This window comes from Macrobrachium nipponense, chromosome 5, assembly GCF_015104395.2.
Source record: "Macrobrachium nipponense isolate FS-2020 chromosome 5, ASM1510439v2, whole genome shotgun sequence".
In the NCBI taxonomy this organism is placed as follows: Eukaryota; Metazoa; Arthropoda; class Malacostraca; order Decapoda; family Palaemonidae; genus Macrobrachium; species Macrobrachium nipponense.
Genome location: NC_061107.1, coordinates 28,842,433 through 28,864,650, shown reverse-complemented (window position 1 = coordinate 28,864,650; position 22,218 = coordinate 28,842,433). Strand labels below are relative to the sequence as shown.

General features: G+C 41.9%; 1 protein-coding gene across 1 annotated transcript in view; it reads left to right on the top strand.

Moving 5' to 3' along the window:
• The window catches only part of LOC135215261 (golgin subfamily A member 6-like protein 22), a 147,829-nt gene that overhangs the window by 51,894 nt on the left and 73,717 nt on the right, over nucleotides 1–22,218 (top strand). The window contains exon 6 of the mRNA XM_064249796.1: nucleotides 2,199–2,387. Within this exon, the coding sequence (XP_064105866.1) occupies nucleotides 2,199–2,387 (189 nt within the window). The remainder of the gene's footprint in view (nucleotides 1–2,198; nucleotides 2,388–22,218) is intronic.

Below are 22,218 nucleotides of genomic sequence, written 5' to 3'. Positions count from 1 at the left end.
AGATGCTAAGGCTATCGCCTCAGCTAGAAGACCTTCGACCCTTAAAGTCTACCAGTCGAAGTGGACGTCTTTCGCGGTGGTGCAGGAACCAGAAGTTTTCCTCTTCCAGTACCTCTGTGACTCAGATAGCAGATTTCCTAGTTTTCCTCAGATGCGGTTTGGCAGTATCTACTATCAAAGGATACCGGAGCATGCTGGCTGCAGTGTTCAGACATAGGAACTTAGATCTTTCGAATAACAAAGATCTGCATGATCTATTAAGATCTTTCGAAACTTACAAGAAAACTTCGAATGAAGTTCCAAGTTGGAATCTGGACGTGGTTCTCGTTTCCTGAGGTCCTCTAGGTTTGAGCCACCACATTTAGCCTCCTTCAAAGATCTTACGAGGAAAGCTCTATTTCTCATGGCTCTAGCATCCGCTAAAAGGGTTAGTGAGATTCATGCCCTAGAAGGAAGGGTAGGTTTCAAAGGAGATTCCGTGGTTTGTTCCTTCCTTCCTTCGTTTTTAGCAAAGAATGAGAACCCCTCAAATCCTTGGCCAAGGAGCTTTGAGGTTCGTGGATTATCTGCCCTAGTAGGGGAAGAACCCGAAAGAACTCTTTGCCCTGTTAGGAGTTTAAGATACTACCTTCAGAAGAAGAAAACCCTTAAGGGCATTGAGGACAGACTATGGTGCTCTGTAAAGGACCCCAGCAGACCATTGTCGAAAAATGCGCTGTCTTTCTTCATTAGAAGTCTTGTGAAAGAAGCACATAGATCTTGTAATGAAGAACATTTCAAGCTCATAAAAGTCCAAGGCTCCATGAAGTGAGAGCCATTGCCACTTCCTTGGCCTTTAATAAGAATATGTCTCTTCAGAAATCTGATGAAAACTACATTCTGGAGATGTAATTCAGTATTCGCCAACCACTACCTAAAAGACGTCAGTAATTACGTATGACGTTGCTCGCATTAGGCCCGTACGTATCGGCGGATTCGGTGCTGGGGCAGGGAGCTGGAAACATATCCTTAGTAGTTTTTCCCTTGTTTTTGGTAATTGAGTTCATGGTTGTATGAAAAATGATGCAGGTAGGCATCTTTTTTCGTTTCGTAATACTAATAACTTTAGTTTGGTTAGGTGATCGGATTTGGTTTGAAGCTCCCTGCGTTGGTAGTGGACAGTTCTGTCATAGAAGAGGGCGAACCCCCATTGACATGATCCGACTTGGATTCTACTAAGTAAGCGGATATCAAGTCCCGTTAGTAGACCCAAAGAGTCTTTTCAGCTGTAGGTCACGCCCTCGCTGTAGCTCTTATGGCTATGCAGACTAATAGACAGTATCTATGAAGTCTTCAGCCTAAACAGGTAAGAACCAAGGTTATTTTTATCCTACACAGGTGTTGTTTACCTTTTCTTTGTTATTTTCTGTCTTGTACCCTCCACCAAGGGTGTCAATCAGCTAAGTATATGTCTGACAGGAAAGTTCATGTACAAAAATGATATTGTTATTTTACAATAAGTTTTGTACATACTTACCTGGCAGACATATACAATTGATGGCCCGCCCCCCACCTCCCCTCAGGAGACAGGTATAAGAGAGAAAAAATCTGGCAAGAAAGGTATGTTGGTTCTTACACCCGCTTCCCAGCGGCGGGTAAGGTAGATCACCTGACCTACCTGTCGCGTTTGCCGCGAGTTTTGAATTCTGTCGTGACGTCAGAGACGTAAGCTAAGTATATGTCTGCCAGGTAAGTATGTACAAAACTTTATTGTAAAATAACAATATCATTTTTCATGAATTTTATATGTTCCTTATATATGTATTATGCTAAGTTGAGTTTCAATCCCATAAATATGAGTACCTTGTTATTTTTTGAGCTTTAAGTTCAGTTGCTAATCTCAGTCCCAACAGCTCTTGTTTGGATCTTGTGTGTGTCAATCAGCCAGTTCTATTACATTTAGCAGCTTATTCCCCCCCCGTGCAATTTTGGCTAGTTTCAAGTACAGTGGTATTTATTTATAAAACAAAGTACCTACCTCCCAGCCCCGCTGCTTAGTCACAGCAAGACTACCTGAAAAGTGAGCCACTCAGCTACCAGAGACCAAGGGATGTGTGTGCATGCAAAGCACTACCATTGCTCTTGGCATTTGAAGACCATGAATAATGGCAGATTATAAGTAATTGCTGTGTATAATTTTTTTCTAAATTATATTTCAGAAGAAACATAGTGAAGCAGAGTCCCAAAGCCAGGGTGCTGATGCTAGTGAACAATTAGCAGAACTTGACCGAAGTTTTGCTGAAGCTGTTCAAAAAGAAGAAGCCCTTAAAGAAGAACTTAGAAAAATGAGGGAGATGGCACAGAAGAGAGCATCCTTTGAAGAGGAGAATAAAAAGCTGAAGAAAAAGGTTATTCCAATACGATAGTTTTGCAAATTGCTTACATTCACATTGTTTTGTATTGTATATCAGATTTATTTTGCTTGCTCCTGACAGGTATTGAATAGCTGATAGCAGAATTCTTAATACTAATAGATAGACAAACTAGAGTTGTTACTATGGGAAAGATCGCCATTGGTTTTTAAGCCCCTGTTCTCATGTTGTGACTGCTTTGCCCTTAGCTTCCATTTTAGATAATAAGTGAAAATATATTCTTAATTTGACACAAACCCATTAACTATTTTTACTTAACCCTCTTTTCCTCACATGGAAATCCCGGAGACTCTCCACAGAATAAAGAAGAATCCTTTCAGTTCTAGCTGGTGGCACTTAGTCCAACAGCTAATAACTAAATCTCTAAATATCTGTCCATGATTCTGCTCACAGCTTACAGTTTTTCTGTGAGGATATTTTTTTCTGTATGGTCTTATTGATTCAATTATTTGTGCTTTTTCATAACTAGGGGCTGTACCTAGATACTTATTTGTGTTTTGTGGGAGTTCGGATTAGTGAAATATGGTGTTTATATTACACAAAACATGCGTTTTCATACCAACACAGAAATCATCAATTGCCCCATTTCTGCAGATGAGGCAATGTTAGTCGCATTAACTTGTATCAGTAAAGATTTGAAGGCCATTAGTATGCATGCCCAATCCTTCACATGATGCCCACTTCACTCTTGAATTTTGCTTTCCAAAGCAGGAAAGGTAGTAGGGCACTCACTCACTGTAATTAAGTTGTTTTGTGATTTTCATTTTTTCACAAACCCATCACTATACAAAAGCTCAGTTTCCTTATACATGCCAAAATCACTCCCACTTTTTGGGTTGTATATCTAAGTTCCAAAGTCATTTCTTGTGTGTCTGGTGTTCCATACACAGCTTTCAAGTAGCTACTAATTATGTGCTAATTTCTTTCTTGTTTGTTCTTGTTTATCCTTAAATATCCATTTGTTCACATTCGAATACAAACCTTCAGCCTTTACATTGGGGAAATTTTCCTGCGCAGCTGGAAACTGGTTATGAAAAAATTCGATGTCATGTGATCAAGGTATGGCGGAGGAATACATCGCATCACCCAAAGTGGGGCATAGAGTGGGAGGAGCTTCCACACTTGTCACATTGCATCTCGTGATTACCCAGTGTTCTCTTACTGCCTTATCAAGCCGATGTTAGCGCTACTCATCTCTCATCAAAGCCGGTTTATTCACTTCTTTCCATTTGTTTGGAATTGGTTCTTTGTGTTTGTTTTTTAAGTGATGTAATTGTGCCCTTGTGTGTGTTGGCTTATTCATCATGCAAACCCATGATTTACCAAAGCCTAGTGCTAAAAAGCAAAGGAAGTGCCATGATGTAGCCAACAACCCATGCTTCTGATACCTAGCTGCTTTTGAAACTGACCCTACGCAACTTGTAGTAGATATAGGCTACACGTTTGCAAATATAAGTAGCCACTGTTCTGAGTGTCGTGATTGGTCTCCTGAGCAATGGAGTTGTTTCAAGTCAAGGAAGAGGTACAAGAGGAAGGGCACTGCTCAGCCATTGGAGTATTTTGACTCTTCCATGGTGGCAGATGACTTCATTCCTTCTTGTTCCTTGGCCCCTGTCCGAATCGTCATTTTGCTGCTGCTTTCAGATGTATCTGAAGAGGGTTCAGGAGATCCTATTGTTGCTTCTCTCATTGCCTCTGACATGTTAGGGACATCCCTCCCCCCTTAGTTGTAGGACAAGATTCAGTTGATTTAATAACATACGTCAGTGGCTCTACTCTATGTGAGTATTGGTCAACCCTAGGCCTTCCCATGGAACCATGGTTGGGGGAACTATTTCCTCATCTGATGAAGTGCTGTTTCGCCTCTGCTACTACTGGGAATGTTTCGTGTGTTGTGTCGATGATTATTTCATGTAACATCTCCAGTGATCTCTGTGACGACTGCCTGTGTATCGGCTGTGATGTCTGGCCGTATGTCTATGCCCATGTTTCACTCATCATTTGATGTTCCACATATGGCTGCTTTGTCCCAGCCTTATGCACACAACCCTTTGTTGTCTATGGCTGCTACTCTTCAGGCCTTACTGGAGAGGGTTGCAGTCCTTGAAGGGATTGACTGCTCTGCTGCTTCGGTGTCTATGAAACACTTTAGGTCTTCATCTGCAGATTCCCAAAACTCGTCATCTCCCAAGATTTCTGTGGTTCTGAGAAGATGTTGGAAGAAGTCGGACTTCGCGCTTTCTTCTAGGAAGAGGATTTACAGTTTAAGTATAGATTCCTGCTCTCCTTCTATTTTGATGGGGAAGGGGGGGAAGTTTGTTAGCTCTCCTAGGCACGGCTGTATATTCTATCCAAGATGGTTACGGGCACTGTCTCTAAGGCCATCTGTACAAGGTGACCTCATGGCTGTCAGGTCACAGCCATATTTTCTCCTGATCATCATGAAGTTGCAGAATTTCGCAAAGTATCGGATCAAGCTTTGCCTGAAAGGACATTAGATCAAGACTTACTTGATGTGATTGTGGTTCCTTCTTCTCCCAACTGTTCAGAATTGACTCCCAGACCACCAACCAGAGGAAGGATGATGAGGCTCCAGTGAAAAAAACAACCTTTCTATGGCTGTGGTCTCCTTCTTACCTTGTTCTTTCAGCCATGATATTCCGGATCGCATGGCTATTTGTTCATGTTGTACTTTTGCTTTGATAAACTCGCCACACTGGCCTCAAGGATGGGACTCCTGCCCACAGGATTTTTCTCATATATGGCTGTGATAACGGTCTCAACTGTGGTCTTGCTCTCCACAGAATTTGTCTTGTATATGGCTGCAACAATGGTGTTGGCCACATTCATGTGGCTGTGACAGATCCCTGACAAAAGCACCACTTGGCCGCGACATCAACCTTGGCGGCATTGCCCACGTTCTCAACCGTGTATATCTACCAGAGTTTTAGGTCCTGAATGTGCACACACTCCAGTTATCCAAGAGTTGAGGTAGAAGTTGGAGATTCCCTGGGTATAGTGGATAGGGGTGCTACAGGTTTAGAGTTGGAGGACCATATAACTCTTGATCTTGACACTAATGAGCTGGCCAAGACATACAGAGAAGTGTTTGTTATGATTAGGGAATACAATGACTTGGAAGAGAGTACAACTGTTCCTTTGGACATGTCTTTGGGTCTAGAGAAGTTCCTAGGTCCCAAGAAAGCAGCCAAGACCTCAGTGGGATTACCTTTAGTCAATCTTGCTGATTTTGTTTTAGAACAAGTAAGATGCTCTTATCTGTGGAAAGGACAGTTCACTTCATTATGGGCAATCTCTCAAGTTGCTTCCTTCTCCTCTTCATAGGCACAGGTGTTTGTATGCAACCCCAATAGTCTCCATGCAATTAAGACAATTGGATTTGGACTTCGTTCGGTTGTGACTGAACCTTTCCTTGGTTCAGTTTAAAGAGGTCAGCACTTCTTTTACTTTCCAAGAGGGCTTCTTTTGTCTACTACAGTCTGAGGAAAATACCATTTCTTTTTTTACCCACTTATCAGCAAATATCTCGGCCAACTGGTTGCTAAAGAGGAGGGTATCTAGATACATCAGCCATGAGTCCATGTTATCTTTAAGGAATGGGACTTTACTGGAATCCTCTCTTTTTCCAAAAGACCAGGTTCAAGCGGCAATTGACAGGAGAAGAGCTGACAACAATGATCGTCTGGTTTTACAGGCAGTATCTAAATCATCAGGTTTGACCTGTCCCAGTGTAGCTAGAGCAAGACAGCCAGCTTCACAAAGAAAGCCACAAACTATGATGGGTCTTCGGAGGAACAAACATCCATTTAATAAGACCAATAACCTGCCTCCGAGCAACACCCCTCAACAGGCTCTTAGGGGTGGAGGGGGAAGCAGAGGCAGAGCTAGAGGTGGGAAATGCTAGATAGGCCACCCTTCCCCATCCACTGCCTTTGATGAGGGGGTGCCTGGGGAGCTGTTGAATGAAGTGAAAGAGATGATGGATAAGGGAGCTGTGGAAGTAGTGAAAGATCCTTCCATGGGTGTCTACCATGGAGTTTTCTTGGTAGAGAAGGCAACGGGTGCCTGGAGGCCAGTTATAGACCTTTCAACCCTGAATCTTTTCACCAGGAGGACTTGTTTCAAAATGGAAGCTCCCGTACTGTTCTAGTGGCCATCAAAGAGAATGACTTCATGTTGACAATATTCCTGAAGGATATCTACTTTCAGGGCCCAGTTCACCATTCATCTAGTAGGTTTCTTCAGTTCATTCTGGGAAAGTCAATTTACCAGTTCAAAGTCCTATGCTTTGGTCTCTTGACCATTCCTCAGGTTTTCACAAGGGTGTTCACTCTGGTTACGACTTAGATTCATTCTCAAGGGATTTGCATCCTCAGATACCTTGAAAACTGTCTGGTTTTGGTAACTTCTTGGGTAAAGTTGATCCAGGACAGAGAATGTCTTCTTCAATTTTGTTTCAACCTGGAGGTTATAATAAATTTGGAGAAGTCGAACTTGTCCCCTTCCAAAGGACTCTTTACCTGCGGATGTTGATAGGCACAGTCACTTCACGTCTTTCTTTCAGGATTTGGCATGGTGGCTGGACAACAGGAATCTGACCATAGGGAGGCTTTTTCATGCTCTTCCAGAGGTCCTTCCTTTCTTGGACACCTCGACAGAAGGGTGGGGGCCTCATTTGGAAGACCTCCTGACTTTAGGGATTTGGAGCTCAGAAGAAAAACATCAAATCAACATCCTGGAACTGGAAACATCCTTTTTAGCCCTTCAGGACTTTTATTATCAGGTAGCAGGTCATTCCATGGTCATGATGTCTTACAACTCCATAGTGGTGGCTTACCTAAGCAAACAGAGAGGCTAGTCTCTCACCATCTTCATGAATTGACGGTCCAGTTACATCAGTGGACAATAAACCACTTGATGCTGTCAGCCAGGTATATTCCAGGCAAAAAGAATGTAGTGACAGACAAATTAAGTTGTTAGAATCAAGCCTTGGGAACAGAGTGGTCATTGCACCAGGAGGTAGCAGAAAGGCTGTTTCTCCTTTGGGAAACATCAGTGGTGGATCTGTTTGCTGTCCATTTCAACTGGAAATTAGAAGTATTCTTCTGAGTAGTTCTGGACCCTTGGGCAGTGGCAGAGGGCACCCTTCAGCGTCCATGGGACAACCTGGATGTTTACGTCTTTCCTCCCTTTTCCCTGATTCGTCAGGTGATCAACAGGGTAATGACCACCTGAAACCTCAAGATGACTTTGGTGGCTCCCATGTGGTAACAAGCCAAGTGGTACCCTGACCTGGCTCTGCTGACAGAAGCTCCAAGAGAGATTACTTGGCACAACCTTCTTTGTCAGCCCCACATCAAAAGATATCATCAGTCCATCAAATCCCTATCTCTTTGCAGTTGGAGACTATCCAGCATCACCTGCTAGTGAGAGGCTTTTCTCAAAGGGCTGCATCAGAGATGTCTGTGGGTATTTCAGGAAACTGTCAACAGCCACGTATCAAGGGAAGTGGGCAGTCTACTGTGATTGGTGTTGTCACGGGGTTTCTCTGGGGTCAGAACTAATATTCAGCAAGTAGCTGACCTCCTCTTTTTTCTTCATAGGGAAAAGCTTTCCATGTCAGCCATTAAGGGCTATAGGCCTGCTTTATGGCTAGTTCTTCATCTGAAAGGAGTTTATCTTTCTTCCTCATGGGAGATTTCTATGCTTTTGCAAAGCTTGAGCAATCCAGTCCACCTATAGAACTCAAGCCTCCTAACAAGGATTTGAAATTGGTTCTTAGCAGCCTTATGAGCTTTTACAGGGTTCTTCATATAGATCTTTAACCCTCATGATGGTATTTTACTTGCCTTAGCATCAACCAAAAGAGTAGGTGAACTTCAGGGCCTCTCTTTTGAGGTAAAACAGTCAAGGGGCTGGAGTTGAGTGTCTTTAGAATTTGTCCCAGAATTCATGGCTAATGTGCAGAATCCATCTATTTCCGACGATTGATTAGTCTCTTTTGATTCTGTCCCTTGCTGAGTTTGTAGGTGATGATCCTAGTGGATGTTCTTATGTCCAGTTTGGGTACTGTGCTACTATCTAAAAAGAACTGTAAACCTCAGACCTGGGTGTCAAAGCTTTTTGTTAATATGGACTGGAACAAGAAAGAAATGTCCAAGAATACCATCTCCTTCTGGCTATAGGAGGTTATCAGAAGTGTATTCACGTCTTCTAATCTAGATGACAGCTCAATATGACCTAAAGCTCATAATGTGAGGGGGGGGCTCAGTCCCTCCATTGCTTTTAGAAATAATCTATCGATTCAAAGAGTGTTGACGAAGGCTGGTATGCAGAATTGTCATACTGTGGGGGGAAGCACTTTTCAAGTTACACAAATAGTGCAGGCTACTAATGGGAACAGTTAGGAAAGGATTCTTGAATAAAACTGTGATTCTCTTTAACCTAATTTACTAAAAGTAATTTTACAGTACGCAACTTAATCTAATCTTATCCTCTAATATCTACCTAAGCCTAACTTAATATTACCCTGACCACCTAAGAACCTAAACTTAATTCCTTAAATATAATATTGCAGTGATATTGCATAAACTTTTGATTTTCCTCTTGTCAGAAGCTCCTTCTGCAAGAAGCCTCTGATTGTTCTTTTCTAGTTCGTGAATTGATATTTCCAGATGCTTGTAGATGTGTAGCCTGGAATTGTTGACCTCCCTCAACACCGCTGTCTGCTTGCACAAGTATCATGAATATTAAACAATGCCTCACCCACAAGCACAACATAAAATAAAAAAACAATGAAGCTAATCCTAAAAACTAGTTTAAAAATTGCCCAACCTAATCAACCTCATAACATTGAACAAAAAAAACAAAAAATCAAACATTCATTCACAGAAACACATGTTTACACGTCCACAATACCACCTTTACTTCGTCCTACCTGTAGGATGTCATTCATAGGTCCTTGGACATTTTTTCCTTGGGTCCAGTAGTGGATGCCTAACAAGTTTTCTAAATTGACCAGTGCTCCTTGAGGGCAAATTGTATCTAGTCTAGATGTTAGTGTGAAAGATTGTGATTGCATTGAGGACTTATTCCTTTTTCCTTTTCTTCCCTTTCTTCCTTCATTCCTGGTGAACAGTGAAGAGAACAATTTCCTGTCATGGATCTGTCTAGATACAGGTGTGTTAGATGTGTTTCTGTTTTGTTACTTTTCATACAATGAATAAATCCCAGAAATAGAAATGGCTCTATTCTTCACTCTGTGATCAAAGAATTCTTGTCATAGATCAAGGTACAGTAGTGCCTCAGGTTATGAAATTAATCCATTCCGAAGCAGCCTTCATAACCTGATTTTTTCGTATCTAGAACTACGTTTTACATGTAAATTGCCTAATTCGTTCCAAGCCCTACAAAAACACCACAATAAATTTTATTATAAAGCTAAATTGACCAATAAACAATGAAATACAACTATTTGGACCTTTCAATACCTAACATAACCATGACTGTACCTGTAAATAAAGTGTATTAGTGTACAGGGTACAAGAAATACTGTATGTACGTATGTAGTATATAATGTGGAACCTTACCTTGTGAGTGAGGCGATGTCCGAAAGTGATGACAGAGGAGGAGGACAAATGGCAGAAAACATGAACACTTAACTTTACAAAACACTAAAAAATGGCAGAAAACATTAACACTAAACTTTACGAAACACATTAACAAATGGCAGAAAACATTAACACTTCTTGATTATCTCCATCTTCGTTCTCCATAGAAAGCATCCTCTTTCCGTGAACTTCAGCAACATTCTTGGGACCCATGGCTAATAACATAAGTAATTAAGTTCACACACAACACGATAAAGTAACTTACATTGCAACGAAAGCGAAATCACTAACACAAATGTACGTTAACAAACAAAATATATGTGAACGAACGAATTCCAGGTGTTTACAATAACGCTGCCGCAAAAAATGGTCAAGGAACGCCTCAACATAGAGGCATGATGGGACATATGCTGACCAATAGGAGAGCAGGATCTTATGGAGGTGACTGGAATCAGGAACCAATGGGAGAGCAGGAGGATGGTGGCGAGTCTACTGAGTTGGCGGCGTGCTAGTTTTAAAATTGTTCTCAGCGGGCCGGGCAAATCTCGGACTTTACCCTTTTGCAACCTGAATCAATTTCGTACACAGAAGCAAAAAAACCTTCGTCTTTGCATTCGTAACCTGAATTTTTCGTACGTAGGGACTTTCATATATAGAAGTTCCACTGCAGTTACCTAATTGTTTGTTTTTACATCAGTACATTCCTCCCTTTCTTCTTGACATGTGGAGTATTATTTCCATAGTGCCAAAAGCCTGGATGACTGACTATTAGGAAACTATTTTTTCTCCTATTAGTCAGAGGCTTTCAACTTCCTATCCAACATTGGTCAGGAAGTGAACCCAAGTTGGGCAGACCTACATTCAGTCATGGCTCACTTTTCCTCCCACCAATAAATAATTATGGCTCCCAGTGTAAAGGCTGAAGGTTTGTATTCATAGGGAACTATTCATATGGGAACAAGTCACAAATTTTTTATCAATTTGTATTTTTTGGGACAAGAGTGCAGAAGATCCACCCACTTTATGCCCTCCTTTGGGTGATGCCATGTATTCCTCCATCATACCTTGATCATGTGACAGTGAATTTTTTCATAACTGGTTTCCAGCTGGTCAGGAGAATTTCCCCAGCTTAAAAACCCCAGGTTTATATGTTAGGAAAAATACAAATTGATTAAAGATTTGTGATTTTTTCCTCATTAATGCATTTTAACAATATATATAAATTCATTTTAATTGCTTTAAGTTCACTTAAGTGGTTCTGTTTTCCGTGGATGATTAGGTGGTATTGTGAATATCAAATTATTACAGTTCCTGGTTTCAGTAAGCTTTCAAATTTCATCATGAGCAGCCATCCTATTCATCATTTCACAAATTCTGTTTGGTGTTGGTATCATCAACCCAGTTTGTGTCCTTTACAGTGTTGGGAGTAAATCATAAGTTTTAGGTAAAATGATAATTTTTGCTAAGTGCCACTTTGCTAAGTCTAGTTTGCTAGGGGCCTTTTTGCTAGCTTAGTTTTGTATTGTTTCTAGCTTCTCTTACAGTATTAATTATTTTTTTTATGATTTTTGTAAAATGTGTTTGTATTGTTATTTAGGTTGATTTTAGCTTAATTTCTTACTTTTCCTATCATTGGTATCTGAATTTTTATGATTTTATGGCTTCTGTTTTGCCAAGTGCCTCGTCGAGGTCTCCTGTCCTGATATTGCTTCATTCAAGTCCACTTATATTTTCGAGGATGGGGAAATTGAAGTTATTTTCAGTTAATATGGAACATAGTGTATATAAACTTTTGAATAATTTGCTAGTGGATCTATATCTCTTTGTCCTTATCTTGCATACTCGTACCTGCTACTTTTTTGTAACTTCCTCTCTCCATCCCTAACTCCAGACCTTATCACTTCATCTCTTAAATAACTTAGGTAATCATTTGTAATAGAATCTTCCAAATGCATTCCAGCTGTGAATCCTAGAATTCTGTAATCACACATCTTTAAAATCTACAATTATTTAGGAGTGTCCGTGTTTCTTCTGTGTGTCATAAATTCTGGTTGTTTTCTAATAGAGCACAGTTGAACCCCGCTATTTGCGACTCATGATTCACAGACTTGCATATTTGTGGATTTTTCTATGGACCGTATGTATACCTATTATTTGCAGAAGATTCGCCTATACGCAGTATTTTCCAATGAGAAATATTCACAAATTACTGTATTTTCATATTTTCATAACTAAATACACTTTTTGTGATTAAACTATTAAAATACGCAGGTATAAGCATTTTTAGAGTTTTTTTTTTTTTTTATCAAAATAGGCAGTTCTAAGCGATTTTAGAGGGGTTTTAAATACTATTTGTGGATTTTAGCTATTTGGCGGAGGTTGTGGTATCCATCCCCTGTGAATACGGGGTCTACTGTACATATTCCTATTTGCCAGTGGTCTAGGAACCTCTTTCCACTTTACCTAGGCTGGTACTGACTACTGACTACCCTTTTTATTACCCTTTCAAAATTAGCTTTACTAGCATGTATGTTGCCAAGGTAACAGAATTTTTCTACCTCCTGCTAGGCTTGTCTTTCAACAACAAAAATAGGAGAATCATGTAAATAAGAAATTTGTAGACTGAAAAAATATTAGAAAATTTATTCCTAAAAGTGTTAGATATGTAAGTATGACAAAGACCTATAGAAAGCACTACGAAATATGGAAAAAGGAGGTAGATGCGGTACAGACAGCAAGTGCAAGGGAGGGTGGAAAGGTCTTATTGTGTCCCATAAAAGGAACGGTGGATGTAGAGACAGTGAATGGTGATTTGAAATTTTGGTTCCATTCATCTCAAGCCATTACCATTGGCTTTGCTATCTGATTCTTATCCTCCCTCCTCTTCTCCCTGTATATAGTATAATATATTCTTTACACCAACTGTTCTGCCAGGAATTGAAGGTACTTTTCTCTTTAACCCTTAAACGCCGAGCCGGTATTTCCGAAAGTGTCTCCCGTATGCCGGCAGCGTTCGGGAGTGAGGGCCGAAGGGGAAAAAAGTTTTTTTCAAAAAATCACAGCACACTTAGTTTTCAAGATTAAGAGTTCATTTTTGGCTCCTTTTTTTTTTGTCATTGCTTGAAGTTTAGTATGCAACCATCAGAAATGAAAAAAAAATATCATTATCATATATAAATATTGGAATATATGACAGCGCAAAAAAAAATTTCATATATAATTGTATACAAATCGCGAAGTGAGCAAAACGGTTAAAGCTAATGAGTTAATTATTTTTTCGTTGTATTGTACCCTAAATTGCGATGATTTTGGTATATAACAAATTGTAAAACGATCAAAGCAACACAGAGAAAATATTATCACAATATGATGCATGAATTCGTAATGTGCGGATGTAAAAAAAAGTTGTTTTCAAAAATTCACCATAAATCGAAATATTGTGCTAGAGACTCCATGTTTGTTGCAAAATGAAGAAAATTGATTGAATATTACTAGACTGTAAGTGTTGTAGCTTACAATTGCAGTTTTCGACCATTTCGGTTGAGTTAAAGTTGACTGAAGGTCGAATTTTTTCTATTTATCGTGATTTATATGAAAATTTTTCAAAACTGATAAAAGCTACAACCATGGGTTGTTTTTTGTTGTATTCTACATGAAATTGCACACATTTTCATATATAAAACTTTATGTAACGTCTAATATAAAACGGTGCAAACATTATGACAATCGGACGAAAGAATTTCTGATTTTTTCGGCAGAGTTACAGCGAGGACTTAAGGAAAAAGTGTTTTTCAAAAATTCACCATAAGTCAAAATATTGTGTTAGAGACTTCCAATTTGTTGAAAAATGAAGGTAAATGATTGAATGTTATAAGAATGTAAGAATTTTAGCTTACAATTGCGTTTTACGACCATTTCGGTCGAGTCAAATTTGACCAAAGGTTGATATTTTGGCACATCGTTATTTATATGAAAATATTTCAAAACTGATAAAAGCTACAACCATGGGTTATTTTTGTTGTATTCTACATGAAATTGCACACATTTTCATATATAAAACTTTATGTAACGGCTAATATAAAATGGTGCAAACATTACAACAATCGAACGAAAGAATTTCTGATTTTTTCGGCAGTTACCGCACGGATGTAAGGAAAAAGCTTTTTTTTTTCAAAAATTCACCATAAATCGAAATATTGTGCTAGAGACTTCCAATTTGTTGCAAAATGAAGGTAAATGATTGAATATTACTAGAATTTAAGAGTTTTAGCGTACAATTGCGTTTTTCGACCATTTTGGTCAAGTCAAAGTAGACTGAAGGTTGAAATTTTGGCGCTTATCGTCATTTATATGAAAATATTTCAAAACTGATAAAAATTACAACCATGGGTTGTTTTTGTTGTATTCTACATGAAATTGCACACATTTTCATATAGTATAAAACATTATGTAACGACTAATATAAAACGGTGCAAACATTACACATTACGGCAATCTGATTAAAAAATTTCAGATTTTTTTCAGAAGAGTTACAGCGCGGACATAATGAAAAAGTTTTTTTTCAAAAATTCACCATAAATCGAAATATTGTGCTAGAGACTTCCAATTTGTTGCAAAATGAAGGTAAATGATTGAATATTACTAGAATGTAAGAGTTTTAGCTTACAATTGCGTTTTTTTGACCATTTCGGTTGAGTCAATGTTGACCGAAGGTTGAAATTTTGGCACTTATCGTTATTTATATGAAAATATTTCAAAACTGATAAAAGCTACAACCATGGGTTGTTTATTGTTGTATTCTACATGAAATTGCACATATTTTCATTCATAAAACTTTATGCAACGGCTAATATAAAACGGTGCAAGCATTATGACAATCGGACGAAAGAATTTCTGATTTTTTCGTCAGAGTTACAGCGCGGACATAAGGAAAAAGTTTTTTTCAAAAATTAACCATAAATCAAAATATTGTGCTAGGGACTTCCAATTTGTTGCAAAATGAAGGTAAATGATTGAATATTACTAGAATATAAGAGTTTTAGCTTACACTTGCGTTTTATGACCATTCCGGTCCAGTCAAAGTTTGACCGAAGGTTGAAATTTTGGCACTTATCGTTATTTATATGAAAATATTTCAAAACTGATAAAAGCTACAACCATGGCTTGTTTTATTGTTGTATTCTACATAAAAATTGTGCACATTTTCATATATAAAACTCTATGCAACGGCTAATATTAAATGGTGCAAAAATTACATCAAAGTGACAAAATAATTTCTGAGATGTGTCGCTGATGCTTTTTAGTGCGAGAAGAAAGAAATTTGCGCATGCGCGCCTGGATAACGCTTTTAATCAAAACAACAGCTTGATCCATGAACTCCCAGTGTCCCTCAAGGTGCATGATTCAAAAGTTTTCGCCAAGTAGGCCTATAACTATTTTTCAGCGAATTTTAAAAAAACTTTTTAGCGTTGACGTGTCATACGTCAATTAAGCACCCAACTGACAATTTTCGTTGACGTTTAATAAGTCCAATAGGCGTTTAAGGGTTAATTGCCCTTTGTATTTTTTGGTTTAAATGGACAAAATTAATTATTATTGTTGGGGCATGAAGTAAAAAATAATACTTACATTTAAAAGAAATAAGAACCTCATATTTCTTTGATAGAGCCCTCCTCCTTCTTCTGATTTAATGCTCTACTGCTTCAGCTTGTACAGACACCAAATAACATTATAGCATAGTGGGTAATGGGACTCATAGTACTGGGGTTTTCATCCAAGAGTGTGACCCAAAAGTGCTTTCATCTTGGGAAAGAAAGCTTCTATTTAGTACACCAGGTATAAGGAAAGTAAAACTTGTGTGCATGAACCATAAAAATAAATTGAAATGATGACTTTTTTTGCTCATATTGTCGTCACGTATCAGTTTAATGGAACTATTGGTTAATGCCCTTGATGTTAGTTTTTTTATTAAGTAATTAGTACTTTTTATATCTTTATTTCTGGCTCAGCTCGTGTCGCTTGCGCGAATATCCTTTAATCTATTATTTCTAGGGTAAATGTACTAACACATACCAGAGAATAAATAAAATAAAGAAAAAGGTCAGTATAACTGACTCGCTCACCCTCTAGGAGGGTGTCGGTATGAACACTAGGCGAGTGAGACCACTACCACGAGCCAAATGCCAATAGAAAATCTCCACTACTAAAACACCCTCCAAGAGGGGAGCCGTCCCACAGAGAGAGCAGCTCGTACTATACTACTCCATCCCCACGCTCGCGACTGCTGCGCCTCTGGTGGTCATCCTTTTCAGTTAGCTCACACGAGTCACACGTGTTATTTTTTTTTTCTCTCTGTGATTTTTGTGCCCTTTCTTCGGATTTTCGATAATGGAGCGTGCAGCTATTGCAGCAGCTAAGTTAAGTACTCAGTTATTTACGGTTAGCGAGTTTTTTCCGTCCCCGAGACAGTATTTGCCGTTTTTTAGGTACAAATACGTTCTCGGGGGATGGAAGCATGGCAGCATGGTCCTGCCGCATGTTGGGTTCGTTCTTGGTCTCCCATACTAGAACATCCCTTATTATTTACGCTATATTTTGATTATCCGCGTCGTTAGGTCTACTCAGGTTGTCATACATGTATGTATTTCACCTTATGTAGGCTTTTTATATCCAGACCCTAGTCCAGGTTCTTAGTATCGGCCCTGACTAGCTTTGAGTGGTAGACTCGCCTTCGGGCTAGTCGCACACTCCTGGATTTTTTCTCCTGCTTTTTTACCTTCTTTCTTTCATTTTTATATTATATATATTATATGTTTTGTTCACTGTGAGTTAGTTAGCGTCTGGCTTAGCCTAGGTCCGGCTCGTAGAGCCTAGTCTACCGTTGATCAGTTCGGTCGCTTCCACATAGCTTCTCTCTGATCAGTTGGTTTAGCCCTATGGGCCTATATGCTGCCGCTTTTCAGTTCAGGTTGCTTCCCGATAGCTTCTCTCTGATCAGTTGGTTGGCCTAGGCTTGGTTACCGTATCTTAGTTTACCGCCTCGTGGTCACTACGTGATCACGAGTCAGCCAGACGCCTGCCAGTCCCCCTCCCCCCTCTCCCTGCTCTCCCATAGAGTCGGGTGGGGGGGGTGGGTCGGTCTGTCCTTGCTCGCCCCGCATGCACGAGCCTGGCTCCCCCTCTCCCCTCCACCGGAGGGACCTGGGAGTCCGACAGTCCCTGACTGGTTCCGACCTCTCCGCTTCTCGGCTCGGCCGGGTGGTACGTTGTGGGGGGCCCTGGCCTTCCCCCCCTCCGTTACTTCCTTGCCGCTCCGGGCTAGCTCGAGTCTGTATGTCATCTCGCCCTTCCCTCCTTACTAGAGCTCCTCCCTATCGGAGCCCTGGTATCCAGCGGAAGGGTATAGTCCACCGTAGTTGGACCGGAGCATACAGTAGGTCTTTACTAACCGTACCGTATTGCTGAGTTACTACACCGCCTTCACTGGACCTAGTCCGGTTCATTGCATGACATTGCATGTAGGTTTCAAGTTATCTTTAAGTTTATCTTAAGTTTCTTAAACCATCCCTTCCCCTCCCTTTCATTTTACCGGATCTCTCCGGGATTATAGCCTATTCAGGCAATGCAGGGAGGGGTTATGCCCAAATTTTTTCCGAGCTCCGGCATGTAACGGAGTTCTTTGTCCTTAGTCTGTAAGTGTTCCCCCTTTAAGATACTCATGTGTCTTCCCACTTACAGGCCACCAACTGTGAGCATCCGGGATGTTCCGCTACACTTCAGGACCCCTGTGGACACGAAGTTTGGCCGGTCCCATGATCCATGCGCGACTCCGCACGGGGCACATCCAGGTCTGGTACCATGAGACGTGTACCATATGTTACGATCTGGTGAGCCAGCTTTTGGAAGGCGTAAGTATTCCATCTCCGCATGCTGCTCCGCTTCTTTTAGTACTTAAGTTTACGTTATTTTACTTTAACTTAAGGCATCTAGTTTAAGTTATATTCTAAGTTTTAGTTTTAAGTGATTCTTAAATCTAAAATATACCCTCTCTTACAGGCTCCGGCAGTAAGAGATACGGCATTGGCTACCCTGCGGGCCTGGGTCGGAGGTTTTGGCAAGAACGCCGCCAAGGGTCAGCCCTACATACTGGAGAAGCGATTAGCTCTGTTAATCTTTCCCGGAGGCAAGGCGACTGGGTACGTCGACCCGGTAGAGGCGGACCCCTCTATTGCCTTTATCCAACAAACAACTGGCGGCCTCCTTAACAGAACAAGACCAGGATATCTCCACGGATGTCGCAACCCTGGATATAAATGTTGAACCTATGGTAGGTATAGACGACCTGTTGGCCGAGGTAAGTACTGCAGGTACCCAAGGGTCTCCCTTGGGAGTGACTGTTTCTTCTACCCCTGCAACCTCTCCATCCTTCCAAGGCTTTACGGGTGATGAGTTATATTACTCCTCCAGAGGCTTCGGTTAGACTAAGATCAAGTCCAAACATATGACCTTGACTAAGACGTCATCGTCTTCGAAGAAGACGTCCTCGTCTTCTTCCTCGCGCAAGTCTCCGGCTCGTAATCCCGGCCCAGACAGGTCTAAAGGGTCTAGCTCCGGCTCAAAGTCCTCAAAGAGTAAACCATAAGGAGAAATCCCGCACCCCGGCAGTATCACCAGTTCCACTACCTTTGGTGCCTATTCAGAGTCTCCCCTCCACCTCCGCAGCAGCTCCGGCTTTGGACACCAAGCTGGCCTGTTTGCAACAGGTGGGCGACCTAGTGGGCTCCCTTAAGACGAGTATGGAACATATGATATCCCGCCTGTCGGACAGGATCACTTCTCAGGACACTATTATAGCCGGTCTAAGAGAAGCCCCCTCTTGCCTCTCCCTCAACCTCCATCACTAGCGGATCTCAGCTTCCCCCGCATGACTCGCTGCCCGCTTTCTCCATGAACAATCCTTGGAGAGTAGCATCATACGCCCCCTTCCAAGATGGTCTCATCTCCATACCGGAGTTTGGAACTCGAAGAATAGAGGACTTCGAGTTCTACCCGGAAGGCCTACAGCCTCCCTTCATAGGCTACGCTAGGCTCACGCCTTCGCTATGGTTAGGGATGACAGGGTACCAAAGGAGACAGTCCTCTATTCTCGAGACCAGGCTCGCGAGAATGGCTCAGATGTTTAAGAGGACATGGACTGTTCGAACACCAAGATCCAACCATTCAAAAGTCCCTTTACCATTTTCACGATGGACGAGAGTACCCGCTCCCTTTCCTAACCAAGATAACTAGGTCGACCATCTCAGCAGATCAGAAAGGGGAACCCATGCCTCAGTTAAAAGAAGCAGACCCCACATCTCCGTGCTCCCTTCAATTGGAGAATTGTGGGAAGACTTGCCTAATACTTTCACAGCTGGCAAACTCAAACCTGACTGTGCTATGGAGCAGTTTGGTGAAAAGCTGCCCAGGCTCCCCTGATAGTCTTATTCAAGCGGAATTTGACTCGAAAACACGACTAGCCAGGTCAATCAACCTGATGGCTATGTCTGAAGTAGCAACACTGGGCTTATGGTTCAGAACCAATTTTTAAGCTTATGACCAAAGCCCCTGACTCAAACGGTGCAGTCAGATATGTTCGAGTTTGCTACTGCCAGAACGAATTGTAGGAAGCATGTCCTGCTAGAGGCAACCATTCGTCATGAACCGAATAGGTTACTCTCTTCTAACATCTGGGGCGCAGATCTCTTCCCAGAGGCTATGGTAAAGGAAGTCCAGGCAGAGGCTACGAGGTTGAACCAGAGCCTTAAGGACCGTTGGGTTCTTACGGCTAGGAGAAGGCAAGACCTGACACCAAAAGGTAAGGGGCAAAGGAAACCCAGACGTTTCCAGCCTTACCAAAAGCAAGCAACCGCGCTTCCCTCAACAAGTTCCTACAGTGCCGTAGTGCAGACAGCCTCCCAGCCCTCCACGTCTAAGGTCAATCACAGCCTATTTATGTGATATCCCCTCAGCCTCAGCCCTCCACCTCATACGCCATCTCTCCAGCTTACAATCAGCCTTCGAGAGTCAAGCTTCTCAGAAGTATGACCGCTCGAAACAAGGGAGGCAGAGGTAAGCGGTCCTTCGTGGGAGAGGATCGGGAGGCCCCTTCAATAGGGGAAAGCACTTCAGAGAGTCGAGGGGGTTCCAGAACCAATGAAGAACTTCAGGTAGGAGGGAGGCTGTTTCACTTTCGCCAGCCACCGGTGGAAATTCAGCCAGTGGGCTCAGAGCATAGTGTCAAAAGGGCTGGGTTGGAGCTGGTTGACGAACCCACCTCCAGCCAGACCTTTCCGTCAACTTCCTTCCAAGGAATTGACAGAGTACGCAGAGGACTCCTTCAGAAAGGAGCTATAGTCAAAGTCAAAAGGTTAAAATTCAAAATTTCAAGGTCGCTTGTTCAGCGTTCCAAAGAAAGGCTCAAACAAAAGAAGGGTATCTTAGACTTGTCCCGCTTAAACTTAGCCATCCGCTGCGACAAGTTCAGATGCTCACGATCTCACAGGTGCGGACCTTACTTCCCCGTGGGGCGGGGGCGTCACCACCTCTATCGATCTTACAGACGCCTACTATCATATCCCTATTGCAAGACACTTCCGTCCGTATCTGGGATTCAAGATAGGAGATCAGACGTTCTCCTTCAAGGTAGTCCCGTTCGGGCTCACGTGGCAGCCAGGGTGTTCACGAAGCTAGCGGAAGTAGTAGTGCAACAGCTCAGAGCTCAAGGGATTATATGTAGCGTATCTCGAACGATTGGTTGATCTGGGCCCCATCAGTCGAAGAATGCAACAAGGCCACACTGAAAGTGATCCAATTCCTAGAATATCTAGGATTCAAGATAAACAGATCCAAATCAAGACTCACTCCAGAGTCAAACTTTCAGTGGCTAGGCATTCAATGGAATCTATCCTACACACTCTGTCGATTCCATCCACCAAAAGGAAAGAAATAGCGAAGTCAGTCAAGCAATTTCTAAGTCACAAACTAGCATCCAGGAGAGCTCAGGAAAAGGATCCTCGGCTCTCTCCAGTTTGCTTCAGTAACGAACATCTTAATGAAAGCCAAACTAAAAGATCTAACCAGGATCTGGCGCTCACGAGCAAATGTCAGGTCCAGGACAAGCTATCCTCAGTGCCTCTGATTCTAAAGAACCGGCTTCGGCCGTGGGCAAAAGTCAAGAATCTGTCAGTGTTCCCTCCACCAGGATCACCATCCACACAGACGCGTCCTTAAGCGGCTGGGGAGGGTACTCCCAAGTCAAAAAGGTTCAAGGAATTTGGTCACCCCAGTTTCCGTCAGTTCCATATAAACGTACTGGAGGCAATGGCGTTTTCTTGACTCTGAAAAGATTACGCCCACCAAGGTACTCCCACATAAAGCTAGTCTTGGACAGCGCAGTGGTAGTCATTGCATAAACAGAGGAGGCTCCAAGTCGCGTCATCTAAACCACGTCATGATAGCCATCTCTCCCTGGCAGACAAATTCAGTTGGCATCTTTCCTCCACCCACATAGCTGGAGTGAGAAAACGTCATAGCAGCGCCCTATCCCGATCAGTACCCCTAGAGTCGGAATGGTCTCTAGACGAGAGTTCGTTCCAATGGATCCTTCAAAGAGTCCCAGGGCTACAGGTGGATCTCTTCGCATCACAAGCAAACCACAAACTACCGTGTTATGTAGCCCCAACCTGGACCCTCTGGCTTACGCCACACGGACGCCCCTGGCTCTGGACTGGAACAACTGGGAGAAGATTTACGTCTTCCCTCCAGTGAATCTCCTTATGAAGTATTAGACAAACTCAGGACATTCAGGGGTCAAGTGGCTCTAGTAGCCCCAGGGACTGGCCGAAGAGCAATTGGTACCCATGATTCTGGAACTGGGCCTTCGTCCCCTTCGGATCCCCAGTCCCAAGCTCTCCCAGTCAGTACAAACGAAGACTGTGTTCGCTTCCTCAGGGATTCTCAAAACCCTAACTTTATGGATTTCATGAAGTTTGCGGAAAAAAGAGATGCGAATATTGACCCTCAGAATATTCTTTTTCCTGGAATCCGATAAAAGGGATTCACTTTGAGCAGTATGATGCTGCCAGTCAAAAAGTTAGCAATCTTCCTGAGGAGTCAGATATCAGATTCATGACAGTTTA